The 15,118-nt window shown below is 37.0% G+C and overlaps 1 protein-coding gene across 1 annotated transcript in view; it reads right to left on the reverse strand.

The window, feature by feature from the left end:
* RSBN1 (round spermatid basic protein 1) overlaps window positions 1–15,118 on the reverse strand; it is a 50,996-nt gene that overhangs the window by 27,986 nt on the left and 7,892 nt on the right. Inside the window, exon 2 of the mRNA XM_050747792.1 lies at window positions 7,416–8,089. Within this exon, the coding sequence (XP_050603749.1) occupies window positions 7,416–8,089 (674 nt within the window). The remainder of the gene's footprint in view (window positions 1–7,415; window positions 8,090–15,118) is intronic.

The raw sequence follows: 15,118 nt of genomic DNA on the forward strand, positions 1-15,118 counted from the left end.
GTACAACCACATATATACCCAATGCCACAGAATTATACACTTTAAAATGGTTAAAATGGTAAATTTTGTGTATATTTGACAACAGTTTTTAAAAAACCTTAGCAGGCTAAGGGATGGTATTCATAACACAAGTAGACAAATTAGCCTGACAAATTAGGCTTTGAGGAGGAGACAGAATATCTTCTCTACTGTAACAGGAGAGAATGAGGAAAAGATGTATACAGAGAAAGTTTAAATAGTATTTATGAAGAATAGGTAAGCAAGCTAACCAAAGAAATGAAGTAGGCTTCCCAGGCAATGTTGACGACCCAATGGGAAGCATTATAAAATGTTATGAAGAGACAAAGTCCCCAGTGACGACCAATCAAAACATGATTTTTTAAAATTTGCACTTTGCAGAGGTCAGATAAGATTATCTCTTAGTTTATGATGCTCTGAAATTCTAAAAAGATGCTATCTACAGGTCAAATGAAAGGAACTAGAGTAATGGTAGATGGTATGTGGTTTAAAACAGTGTTTCTTAAACCTGCCTGATCATAGGAATCAAGTCAGTCAAGGTACTTATTTCATGCCTCACTCCAGACCTCACGAACCAGAATTTCCAGAAGAGGAACCTGAGAGTCTAATGTATATTTGAACTAGCAACCCCAAATTATTCTTAGGATCTGGCAAGTTTGGGAAACTCTGGCCTGGAAATAGCACCTGAAAGCAAAGAACAAGTTGAATTCTACCACTTCCCAGAGTTTATGTACTGGAGCACAGTGGAGGAAGAAACAGTATTGGGAGGACTGGAGGGAGGTACGTATGAGACCAAAGAACAGAAAAAACTAAAGCTGCCATGGAAGCAGGAGACATAACGCCAACAGGAAAAATGCAGCCTTTGGTAAAAATCAGAAGGCAAAGTGGGGAGGGGAGAAGGATGTGGCATCAAAGAGAAATACGCCTATTAAAAAAAAATAGTAGTTAGTTTTGCATAAAAATTTAACATATTTATAGTATCTATAAAATGTTAAACAATTATCTTTGAATATATACATATGCTGTCAATACATATGTAGTGTTTAAATTAGAAACTCAACTTCACAGCTATCCCGTAAGAATTTCTGAATTAAGTAAGCTCAACTGTGTCCCCAACACATACAGGTTCTCCTACAAAGGACAATTATAAATCTGTTACTAACTCAGGAGAACACCAAGCTAAAAAAGCACTATGTGGAAAACCCTGTGTACAGGGGTTTGAGAGGGGGTGTGGATTATTCCACAGAACTCACGTTTCAGGAAGAAGCCTATTCAAGCTTTTTTAAAACACAGAAAGGAAAAAGCTAGCCAGCAATCTTCCTAACCTTGTGACTTGTGAATAGGAAAGCATTCCTACTTTAAAATATATAGTGAAAAAACAGTGTCAGTGGGTCAAAGTGAGTACTTAAAATGAGAAAAAAAAAAGAATCAAGCCTACCATTTTTATTTATGCCATTTTATTTTATAAAACCTGCTACTTAAAATGTTTATTTCTCCTTTTCTATAACACACTAATGTATACAGTTCCTTAAGGGTTGCTCAGTTATTCTCCAAGCTATATACTACTCTACTAGTTCTGCTCTTCATTAGTACTACCAATTCATTATAAAATGTTAATCAAAGATCAGAGTGCATATAACTAGCCCATATAAGGCCTTGTCCCAACACACAATGAGGGAATAACACTTTTTGTTTCTCTCTGGAACCGCAGACACTAAAATTGTACACACCAATGCTACAGAACATTATCATTTTATAGACTAATAAAAGTAACATAAGAAATAAAACTACCTAAAGTTAAAAAGCTTTTATTCTCAGTGAAACCTCAAAATTATATATGCAAATTTTTGAAAAAGATACTTAAAACATGCAGATTTGCCAATCTCCCCTCCCCACCAGCAAACACATAACACACACTTCTCTCTATGTACATCCTTTAATTACTTAGTTGCCAGAAGATCTCAGATGGTGATATTGAAAACAATTCCCTTTTAACTTCACTGTATTTTTAGTGTTTATTATTATTTGCATAATTTATGTACAGATTTTGAGACCTATATGGCCTTGGTGGTCCATTTACTAGCAACATCAGCATCACCAGAAAATGCAGACTAAAAGCAGGGCTAATGGCTCACACCTGTAATCCACACACGCTAGAAGGCCAAAGCAGGAGAATCCGTTGAGGCCAGGAGTTTAAGACTAGCCTAGACAACATAGTGAGACTGGCTCTATAAAAAAATTTAAAAATTAGCCAATTGTAGTAGTACACACCCATAGTCCTAGCTACTCTACTCAGGAGGCTGAGGCACTGGATATAGCACCTGAAAGCAAAGAACAAGTTGAGATCCACCACTTCCCGAAGTTTATGTACTGGGGCACAGTGGAGTAAGAAACAGAAGAAAGACTACTAGAGCCTAGGATTTCAAGGCCATCAGTGAGCCATGATCACACGTCATGATCGCACTTCAGCCTGGGCCACAGAGCGAGACCCCATCAAAGAAAGGAGAAAGAAAGGAAGGGAAGGGAAGGGAATGGAGGAGAAGGGGAAGGGGAAGCGGAAGCGGAAGGGAAGAAGGAAGGAAACTCAACTTTATAAAGTTATCCTGTATCAACTGCTGAGAGTTAAGTAATCAAACAAGGATCAGCTTACTGTTCCAATGGACATATAAATTTTTCTGCTCTGGTGTTAGAACATTTGAGTTTTCTAGAATGTTAAAAGAAAACCCTATATGTGGATCCTAGCTTTAGCCACCACAATAATTTAAAAATATAAAAATAACAGAAGTTTTCATTCTTCTTGCACAAAACCTACATTTTACTTTCTCCTGCTTAGAGGAGCTGAGTTCTAAAGCTTCTCAAATTTTAATGTGCATTCGAATCACCTTTTAAAAAGGCAGATTCCGATTCAGAAAATCTGGGTAAGAGCCCAGTCTACATTCCTAGCAAGCTCCTTGGTGACGCCAAATTCATACATAGAGCAGACTTTTAGTAGCAAGGTCCTAAAGAAAAGGTGTAATTTACAATAGTATTTAGCTATCCATGGTTTGCAAAGCACTAATCTTGATAACGTCTCCAATTCAATTCCTAACTGATAAACCTACCACTTTCCCATCCTTACTTTCTGGATCTTTCATATGGATGAAATAAACACTTCATTCCTAAAATGTAGAAAACTTCTAGTCTTTCTTCTGCCTGTCTTTCTTTTTGGTCTCTTCCCATGTTCATCATACTTGTGGGTGCATCACAAGATTATACCCTTAGTTTCAACTCCTTTCCAGTGCTATCGCTGGTTCCATCTTCTGCACCTCTGCATCTCCTGCATTAATGGGTTCAACTTCTGCATCTCCAGCCTAGACAAATCTCTCAAACTTGGATCCATACATTCAATTCCTAAGAGTTCTTTCTTTTTCTTTCTTTTTTTCTTTTTTGAGACTTGTTCTGTCGCCCAGGCTAGAGTGAGTGGCACGATCCTGGCTCACTGCAACCTCTGCCTCCCGGGTTCAAGCTAGCCTCCCAAGCAGCTGGGATTACAGGCATCTGCCACCATGTCCAGCTAATTTTTGAATTTTTAGTAGAGATGGGGTTCCACCACTTTGACCAGGCTGGTCTCAAAAAACTCCTGATCTCAAGCAATCCGTTCACCTCAGCCTCCCAAACTGCTGAGATTATAGGTGTGAGACACCATGCCCAGCCTCCTAATGGTTATTGCTAACCATATATTCCCACAGGTACCTTCAACTCAAGATACCTCAAACTGAACTCATCAACACCCTCTGGGCCCTAGAAACTAGCTTTTTCAACCCTGTATTGGCTTTGACCAGTATCACCATCCACCCATTTGTCCAAACCACATCTGAAGACTATCCCTCTCTCTCACCAAGACTAGTTAAATCTCAACCTTCTAATTATTTCTCAAATTACTTTCTTTTCTCTCTAATGTCAGTACCAGTTTGGACATGGAGTATTTATTATCTGGTTACTATCACAACTAACTGGTATTCTTGCTTCCAATCTCATATCCTGCACCACCAATTCCATCCTCCACACTATTATGTAATCTTGCAAACAAATGAATAGCAAGCATTTCCCTATTAAAATTCACCAATGACTCCCAATTATCTTTAGGAAAAAGTACTAACTTTTTAAAAGCATGTCATATAAGGCTCTTCATAATCCTAATCATGTCTCTCTCTCTCTGGTCTCAACTCCTTCCATCCCTTAACAGTTAGTGCATACTCTTGCCATGTCAACCTATTTGTAGCTCTCTCTAAGTGCCACATTCTTAAATGCCTCTGTGTATTTGCATAGGCTGTTATTCGCTTAAAATGTTCTTACCAAGTTAAGTATTAACATGCTTTTGAGATTTTACTCGAGCATCACATGGCTTAACATGCCTTTTCTAATTACCTCAAGTCTGCATTAGGTAACACCACAGACAGTGCTCCCTCTATTATAGGGTTTGCCCTATGCATACCTCTACTCAAATAGTACTCTGTATTATAATTGCTGGTTTACTCATCTCCCCCACTAGACTGAGCTCAACAATTAGTCCTTTTAAGAACACAGTGCCCTAGGCCGAGAGCGGTGGCTCATGCCTGTAATCTCAGCACTTTGGGAGGCCGAGATGGGCGGATCACGAGGTCAGGAGATCGAGACCATCCTGGCTAATACGGTGAAACCCCGTCTCTACTAAAAATAGATAAAAATTAGCCGGGCATGGTGGCGGGCGCCTGTAGTCCCAGCTACTTGAGAGGCTGAGGCAGGAGAATGGTGTGAACCCGGGAGGCGGAGCTTGCAGTGAGCTGAGATCGCGCCACTGCACTCCAGCCTGGGCGACAGAGCAAGACTCTGTCTCAAAAAAAAAGAAAAGAACACAGTGCCCAGTACATGGTAGGTTCTCAGCAAGTGCTTCCTGAATAAACTATCTTGAAATATAGTCACAGATAATTATTATGGCTACACATTTAAACTATAAATAACTTCTAATAACTCTGTCTCTAAAGCAATAAAAAATTTACTTGACTTTATTTCTAGGTTTAACAGAACTTCACAAAATGTCAAAAGACTTCACGTAAGTCCAAACTACCCTAGGTATTTGTTAAATTCCCAACGATCTAAAGGGATTTGTTAAAAATATTAGAAACAAAGCCTTTTGCATGCTGTGGAGATACTTTAATTTCAATGACCACAGTGTTAGACAAATAAAAGCACTAATCTCTTCTCCATGGTAAAATGATGTGAACATTGTTCAGGTGGCCTGGGTTTGCATCTGGACTCTTCTACTTACTAGCTATATGACCTTGGCTAACAAACAATGAACATCTCCCAGGCTCAGTTTCTTCCATGGGAAACAGAGATAAAATTGCTTACCTACCTACCCACTGGGTTGTTTCAAATATTCAGATATGAATGTGAAAGCATTTCTATAAACCATGAAGTGCTAAATACATTTGAACTATTGTGTTAACTTCTATCCCAACATCTGCTAAAGTTGCAAACTTAAAAGTTTAGTGGGCTAATCAAACCTCCCATGTCCACACCATACTCTTCTCTAATGACTGAAAATTTATAAATCAAATTAAGTTTCAGGACCACGAGAGCACAGGACTCATTCAACAGTCCTCAATATTCTTATGTGGTTGAAGTGTTTAATATGTAATCTAATAATAATCTGATATGTTCTTAAAAAGTGGTTATTTTTTAAATCTCATAGTAAATATCAAGGTAAGTTGTTGGTACAGTCATTTAAATTTCAGCTCCATTTTAAAAAATTAATTGGAGGACAAAAATCAGCAGGGAATATTTCAAGATATTTTCTTTTATTAACTATTTAGATTGGATACTGTCTGTTGACATACAAATTTGATCCACTTTAACTAATAGGAATGTTAAAAAGTCACCCTTACAAAACTGGGACAATTTTCCCCAAAATTTCTGGCTTATTTCTCAGAAATGCTTGTTAGTCTATCAAAAGAGAAAATTTGCTGCATTTTTCTAAACTAAAAAAATGATACAGCATGTTGACTCTGCTCTCAGCGATATCTTTCCTTGTTAAATAGGGAACTTATGGGGATTATGGACTATATTGGGAGAAATGTTTTCGGTCTCATCTGCAATATTTATAAAAATAGAATTCCTTGACCTTCAAAGGGCAAAACTTAAAAAAAAAAGGAAAATGAAAAAAGAAAATCTACTACAAAAGTCAGCACTTCGGTACCTGGTTGTGGTAACAAGGCCAAAATCCAAGACGAAGCCCTTTATTGCACATGGTGTTCCAACATCGTGGGCAGCCCCATCTTGCGACCTCTCCACATTGGCTGCTCCTGCTCTCTCTACTGCAGAGAGAACTTCAATTAGAGAAATTCTGAAGCTCATAAATCTAAACTGGATACTCCCCTCATTGGAGGCAAAGATGGTAAGACTCACTAAAAAGATTCAAGTTAGAGGAGGTTACAAATAAATCTAAGTGGCTTGAAACCACTATAATTCAGGCAGCTGAGAGTCTTATTATGGCAACAATCTATTTACCTAAAAAAAAAAAAATCTTAAGGGAAAAGAATGGCAGCAAATTACTAGACAACCTGAAAAAATAGAATGTACAATCATAAAAGTTTAAAAAGTGAGTCTCCACTAAAGTTGAATTTATAATACATACTGCACAAACTTATAGCTGACCATTCATATTCAATTCTTATGAGAAAAGCAAGTAAGAAAAAAAACTAGGACACATTATTAACTTCTTATGCCCTAAAATAACTTCACTGAAAAAAATGTTTGGTTAAAACCACTGGTTAAGAAGCAGACATTTCCCTGCTGACTTAAGCCTAGCTGCCCAAGCAAGGCTTCAAAAAATGTCTTCACCTACAACAATGCATAGGCAGAAGGAGCAGAGGCTATGGCGGTCTTCCTAATGACACTTCCAAGTCACATAACTGGGGTATATTTCTGGGATGGACTGCCAACAAGTTACTGAAAGAGATATAAAAACTCCAAAAACCTGGAAAATAAACAGGCCCATGCCCTCATGTGTTTCATTATGATATAAAAGCAAACCTTAACTAAAGTTATTCTGAGACTACCAGATCTCAATCACATTCTCCATACTAACATTACCTGATTTGTGAAAGACCAGTTAAGTTTTCAAGCTAGTTTTCCATAAAGTTTGTAATGATACATAACATTAGTATAAAGCATTCCTTCCAGTAAATAAGAAGTCCCACCCCAAAGAACTCAGTAATTAAGATTTTTCAATGAAAGGAAGAGACAAACAATTTGAAGCACCTTTATTACCATAAATTTGTTACCAAAAATGTGCTGGTACGTGCTGTGCAACAGAATGAGGTTAATTCTGTTTAGAAATGTATTTACTAAATAATTTTTAACAACGTTTATCTTACCTGAGTGTGAAAATTTGAAATGGTGGTTGTTTCAATATCTTTCTTGCCCAGAATTTCCATTTTCACTGGAGTGTTGGGGAAATTAAAAGCAAAGTAGTCCAAGAAGTCTGGGAGATAAGCAGCCGCTCCATGCACTATTGCTAAAGCATAGTAAGCAGCATTTTTCTCATTTTCACTGAATGTCAAAGCAAGAAACTCCTCAGAAAATCTCTCCATCTCCATTGGAGACAAAAATGAGAGTTCATCCATGTAAGCATGAAGGACAAGAGCACCACCATTGGACTGGTGTTCCTCATGAATAAAGTTGCTAAATTTAGTACCTGTTTTTAAGAAATTTCTACGAATAGAATGTTCCTGGTGAGTCATAAAAGGTGTCTGTACTCCCTGGGGTACCCGATATTCTTGCATGCCCAAATTTAATCGGCACAGCTGTTCATCTTTCAGATACCTGAAGGACTCCTTATTAAGTCCTGAAGTGCTATTTATTTGTCCTTGGGTGAGAATTTCTTTACTGATGCGGGTCAGGCCAGCACAGACGGTTTGAACTTCCTTATTGTACATTTTAAGGCGTCTTCCTCGCATGTCTTCTCGGTGTTTCTTTTTCTTTTTCTTCTTTATTTTCTTCAAGACAAAATCATCGGCTCTCTGGGTTTTACCATTTTCATCTGGTGTTTCTGGCCACAATAATTAAAAAGAAGTTAGTTGCTAGGACTAGTGTCAACATACAAGCTTCTTAAGGTACTTGATCTCATTAAATAGCCTATCCTCAATTTCTCTGAATTTGCTATTACAACTTACATGGTTAGAAAACAAATGAGACAGAGATCTTAAAATATAATAATATTCTGGATTGAAGAAAAGATTAAAAGAACTGAAGGTATCCATTTTTCAAAGCAGTATTACTGACAATGGAGAAAAATCAGAAATAATTCACGCATCCAAAAAACAGAGAATGGTTAAATAAATCATGATATAGCAATGGTATGAAACATTATACGATAGCTAAATATGACGATTCTGAAATCTATGTTAACAACATAGATCCTTTTGTTCAGTTACCATCATAAAATTTAAATTTAAGCTGGGCGTATTTTGCTGTCGGCCTATGAATTACTATGATACATACAGGCGAATCAAACAAAGGCAAAGTAAGCCATGGGATATCATTTTTTCCTATCAAGTTGGCAAAGTTTGTGGTTTCTGGCCATTCTCAACTACTGTTGCTGGAAGTAGTAAGTTGCTACTAAACTGGTACAACTTTCTGAAAGGCAATTTCATGATACGTGTCAAAAGTCTTAAAAAATATTTCTAATCCTCAGACTCAGAAATTCCACTTCCAAGTAAAAGTTATCTAAGAAAATAATTGAAGATCATAAAAAGATATTCATGACAGTATTATTTAAAACAACACAACAGGGAATGCTCTAAATGTCTAATAACAGGGGACTGATTAACCTCTGGTAGTTACATATTATAAAATACTACCCAGCCATTATAAATTATATCACAGATGGTTGGGCGTGGTGGCTCACACCTGTAATCCCAGCACTTTGGGAGGCCGAGGTGGGCGAATCACGAGGTCAGGAGATCGAGACCGTCCTGGCTAACACGGTAAAACCCCGTCTCTACTAAAAATGCAAAAAATTAGCCAAGCATGGTGGCGGGCGCCTGTAGTCCCAGCTACTTGGGAGGCTGAGGCAGGAGAATGGCGTGAACTCGGGGGGTGGAGCTTGCAGTGAGCTGAGATCACGCCACTGCATTCAAGCCTGGGAGACAGAGCAAGACTCCGTCTCAAAATAAATAAATAAATTAATTAATTATATTATAGATGAAAAAACTGACATAAAAATTAGAAAGTTACAAAATGCTTAGACTGTCATTCTTTCAGAAAGCCTTTTCTTCCCCACCCAATCTGGATAGCTACTCCTGCTACGTGTTCCCTTAGCTTTGCATCCCCATTTCAGCACTTATACTCTGTGTTATTAACACTTCATTTTCCACCCTCCCCTAGACTGTCAGCAATCTAAGTTTAGGGATGTATATCCTACCTTCCTTTCCTGAACACTTAACACATGTACATTCTGATCCCATGTTTATATAAACATTCATTCATCCAAACATTTAAGTACCTACCAAGTGCATAGGTATACTTCTGAGCACTAGGACCATAGTGCTGACTAGGACATACACAATCCCCAATCTCTTGGATCTTTTTCTCCCTGCTTTTTGAGGAGTATGGAGTCCCACTATGTTGCCCAGGCAGGTATCAAACTCCTGGGCTCAAGCTATACTCCTGCCTCTACCTCCCCAAGTGCTGGGATTACAGGTGTCAGCCATGGTGCCTGGCATCTCTTGGATCTTAAGATCTAATTGTACAAGAAAAACAAAGTACCAGGTAGTGATAAGTGGGATGCATTAAGTTTGAGGGAAGCTCTTTTAGGGAGGTAAAATTGAGAGTGATTCCTAAAGAATAAGACAAGCCAGGCATGTAAAGGTCTAGGAGAAAATATTCCCAGAAAGAAGAAAAGGACCTAAAGCGATGAAAAAGTCTGATCTATAGATGCTTTATACACACACACAAACACACACACACACAGAGAAAAATATCTGGAGAAATATATACCAAGTTATTAACAGTAGTTATCTATTGGTGGTAGAATTCTAAATGTCTAGCTTCTTTTCTGCTTATCTGTATTTTCTAATTTTCTACAATAAATGTATTGCTTTTATAATTTAAAAACTTATTTTTAATTTTTAAAGGATTATCATGGATTAACAAGCCCAAGATGGAATGACATCTTTTGTTTACCAGTTGGAAAATATACCTAGCAGGAAACTTTCAGGATGAAATACCAGGTACAGTCCTGACCAACCTTCAAGTTTGGTCTAGTATTTACTGTATAGAATTTATCCACCAAACAATCGTTTTTTCTAACATAATTGAAGTAATTTGGAGTTAAGACAAATATTCCAATTAATCCTATTATTACATCTAGAAGAATAAGTTCAACAAATTTTAGAGTTAAGAATTTACTTGGTACAATACGTAAATATATAACAGTTCCAGTACTCTATATAAAAATCACTTCGAGTCAATTAGTTATTACAAGGCTTATAAAACCTTCTACATAAAATACTTAAAAAACCAAGTCGAAGACTTTCCAATGCCAAATAACTTTCATTGTATTTAATATTTCCTTCTAAGAACAATAAAATGAAAACCCTTTATTTGCAAATATCACTTTTAATTAAACTGTGACTAGATGCCAAAATTTACATATAATCAAAATACTGTTAACCTGGCAAGAGAAAAAGTCATCTTTTATTCTATATACAACTAAATATTTGAGATATTTGAGAATTAAACACTTAGTAATAGTCACTTATACTTCTTACCACATAAAATTAATCTAAATACTTTCCCCAATATCAAATCAGTAATTTAGTCAATTCTCCCAAGCAACTAAATATTAATGCCATTCAATATAAAGGTTAGACCAATTTAAAAATAGTCATCTAATTACCCTCTGCTATTAATGTTTTAGAATTTCACAGGAAAACAAGAAAAGAAAATATCTCCAAATAGATATTGTTATTTTAAGCTTCGAAAGAGGTACTTGGTATGCAGAAAATTGTGACCTAGATCTGCCACTGACATTAGCACCAAGAAGGAACTGCGCTGATTGTAACACATTTTCTATATTACTATCAACTTTCCAGTGGTATTTATAACATGGCCAAGTATCTGTGGGTTTCACTTATACGGGTTTCACAAAAGTCACTTATATGAAAACCATTCAATTAGTCCAACATGGCCCATCTCAAAAAAAAAAAGCAAAAACAAAAACAACAAAAAAAAGAGAAAACCACTGTATAAAGAAAAAAACCTTACATTGTAATCTCATAAATCAACATGATAAAAATTTTAAATATGAAGTAAATCTCAAGCTATCTTCTCACTAATCCTGTTTTTCCTTTTTTTTTTTTTTTTTTTGAGACGGAGTCCCGCTCTGTTGCCCAGGGTGGAGTGCAGTGGCGTGATCTTGGCTCACTCCAGCTTCTGCCTCCTGGGTTCCAGAGAGTCCCCTGCCTCAGCCTTCCAAGTAGCTGGGATTACAGGCATGTAATACGACATCCAGCTAATTTTTTGTATTTTCAGTAGAGACAGGGTTTCACCATATTGGTCAGGCCGGTCTCGAACTCCTGACCTCAAGTGATCCACCTGCCTCAGCCTCCCAAAGTGCTGGGATTACAGGCGTGAGCCACCACACCCGGCCCCAGCTTTTGACTTTTATCTATCTAACTTAGGCTAAGATACAGAAAGCGTGACTTTTTTACAGAGAAATTTAAGACTACCCATTTCATACTGGCTAACAAATCTCCATAAGGAAACAAAATTTATTACTGAATTATCAAGGTGGCAACTAATTGAGAATGGCATATGTATACAAAAGTTATTAAAGGTTATTATCAAACGCTGGCCACTGTTGCTTTATGAGAAAAATAACAATTGTCCTGCCTTGAATTAAAAACGTTATTTGAAAGTCAATGTCCAAAGTCTTCACAACCTTTCTATTTCTGATTTTAGCTTTCCAACGGAGAATCTATTCAGCACATTTTTAGTATTTCCCCATAGTGTAAAAGCTAAAATTTATTGACTACAGTTCTTTATAGAAAAAGAGCCAACAACCTACGCTATACCTGTGACTTAGAAAAGCTTTCACATATCCAACTGTGTGATTAAATATAAAGAGAAATACATAATTCTACAGAGGAAGATACAAACATTCACTTAAGAAACAAATTGCTGGCTGTCCTTAAAAAGGTCATTATCAATACATGACATTATTAATAAGATCCTCATATGTGCTAATACTTCCAATATTATCGTCATCTGATTTCACACTACTGAAAGTTTTCATTTATGCAAAAAATAGCTTTCCACATTATTAAGTTCTCCTTTTTTTTTTTTTTTCACTCTCGCCCAGGCCAGAGGGCAGTGGCACAATCTCGGCTCACTGCAACCTCTGCCTCTGGAGTTCAAGCGATTCTCCCACCTCAGCCTTCCAAGTAGCTGGGACTACAGGTGCACATCACCATGCCCAGCTAATTCTTGTACTTTTTGGTAGAGACAGGGTTTCACTATGTTGGCCAGGCTGGTCTCAAACTCCTGACCTCAAGTGATCTATCCGCCTTGGCCTCCCAAAGTGCTGGGATTACAGGCATGAGTCACCATGCCCGGCCTATAAAACGTAAGGTCTTAACAGCAATTCTTATACGCGAATTATGACTTAGAACTGGAAAAACACAAAAAAAGGTAGTATCTTCAATTCCTAAAAATCATAGTAGATGAGCAAAAGCAAAACAAGTGTAATTGCTTACATCTTATTACTCATGATTTTTTAAAGGACTAAAGTTGTTTTCTGAAAACAAATTATTTTCAGTCTTCTTGAGAGTTCTGCCAGTTCTATATAAATACCTGACTAAAAAGGAAAAACAAACAACTACTCATTTTGAAAGCCAAACATTTTGAATCATTGTATGTTTTTAACACTGCCTTACTTTACCCACCATCTCTCTATAACATGGTGTTTTAAGAGCACTCCCTAGGTTTAAATCCCTGTTCTGTAAGTACAACTTTCTAGTATACTTTCTAGAAGTATAACTTTTTTCCCCTAAGCCTTTACTTTTTTTTTTTTTTTTTTAGAGCAGTTTCAGGTTCCTAGAACTATAACCACACCTGGCTCCCACAAATGCATAGTCTGTCTCCCTGATTATCATCACCCCCAGCCAGAGTGGAATATTTGTTACAACTGATGAGTCTACACTGACACATCATTATCCGCCCACAGTCCATGGTTTACATTCAGGCTCACTCTCGGTGTTGTACATTCTGTGGGTTTGGATAAATGTATGACATGTATCCACTGTTAATTAAGTAGCATAAAGAGTAGTTTCACTGTCCTATAAAATGCTCTGTGCTCTGCCTATTCATGCATCCCTCTCCAAAACCCCTACCAACCACTGATCTTTTAACATTCTTGATAGTTTTTTCCCTTTTCCAGAGTGTCATATAATTGGAATCATAAAATGTGCAGCCTTTTCAAAATGGTTTCTTTTCACTTAGTAATATGCATTTAAGGTTCCTCCATGTCTTTTCATGATTTGATAGTTCATTTCTCTTTAGCACTGAATAATATTCTACTGTCTGAATGTACCACAGTTTATCCATTTACCTACTGAAGGACATTTTGATTGCTTCCAAGTTTTGGCAATTACGAATAAACCTATTATAAACAGCTATCTACAGGTTTTTGTGTGGACATAAATTTTCAACTCCTCTGGGTAAATTTCAAAGAGTATGACTGCTGGATCGTACAATATGTTTAGTTTTGTTAAGAAACTGCCAAACTGTCTTCCAAACTGGCTATATCATTTTGTATTCGCAAAAATAATGAATGAGATGGCATATCTTTTTGCAAGTTAATTTCTTTGCACTGCTTCTCATTGGTAAAATTGGAGGAAAGAACAGTATCTCATCATAAAATTCATGTACAGAGTAAATGAAAAATGCATGTAAAGTACTTATAATAGTCCTAGAACATAATAAATACTCAATACATCTTAACTACTATTATTGCCAAAAACAGTTGAATTCTAGAGGCCATAGAGTGTACTATTTAAGAACAGGAGGTGTACAGTTAGATAGACCTAAGTCAATGTCCCAGCTCTATTGTTTACTAAGTTCTCTGGGTGAGCTCATAAATCTCTTTAAACCTCAATTTTCTCACCTTAAAATGTTATCATAGGCCAGATGCAGTGCCTCATGCCTGTAATCCCAGCACTTTGGGAGACTGAGGCAGGAAGATTGCTAGAGTCCAGGAATTCAAGACCAGCCTGAGCAACACAGCAGGACCCCATCTTTACAAAAATAAAAAATAAAAAAAATTAGCTGGGCTTGGCGGTGCATGCCTGTAGTCCTAGCTGCAGGAGTGAGCTAGGCTTAGCTACAGGCTGAGGTGGTGGGATCACTTGAGCCCAGGAGTTCGAGGTTACAATGAGCTATAATCACTTCACTACACTCCCTCCTGGGCAACCCTGTCTCAGAGAAAAAAATATATATATTAATTCTAGAGTCTATCTCACAGAGTTATTTTAAGGATTAAATGAGACAATGACTATAATAGGCCCTCATCACAATATTTGACACACAATAAGTCTCTTATCATCTTGATCATCAAGAGAAACACATAAGAAAGATCTCTGAAAGAAGAAAGAAAACTTATCTGCCAAGTGTATAATAGGGACCATATATGTTATCTCATTTTAATCCTCAAACCAATTAAGTATGGAGAAAGAAACAGAGCCTGAAACCAGATATGTAATTTATATTAGGTCACAAAGCTAGTAGACAACAGCCAAGATTCAAACTTCTCACCTATCTGACTCGAAAACAAATTATTCTAACATACTGCACACTACACTCTCTTCCTTTCTGCCTCCACTATCAGACATCTCCCTGCAACACTCCCATTAGATGATTAACTAAGATTATCTGGTTACAATTAATGGACCTGAGGTAGCTTGGAAGAAAGGGAGTATTACTTCAACAAATATCTTACTTAGTACCCATTCCAAAATTTTTCGTATCCTTAAAGGTGTTTCTGCCTCTCTCAGGGTGAGCAGGGAAAAATATTAGTCCC

The sequence above is a fragment of the Macaca thibetana genome, chromosome 1, assembly GCF_024542745.1.
Source record: "Macaca thibetana thibetana isolate TM-01 chromosome 1, ASM2454274v1, whole genome shotgun sequence".
In the NCBI taxonomy this organism is placed as follows: domain Eukaryota; kingdom Metazoa; phylum Chordata; class Mammalia; order Primates; family Cercopithecidae; genus Macaca; species Macaca thibetana.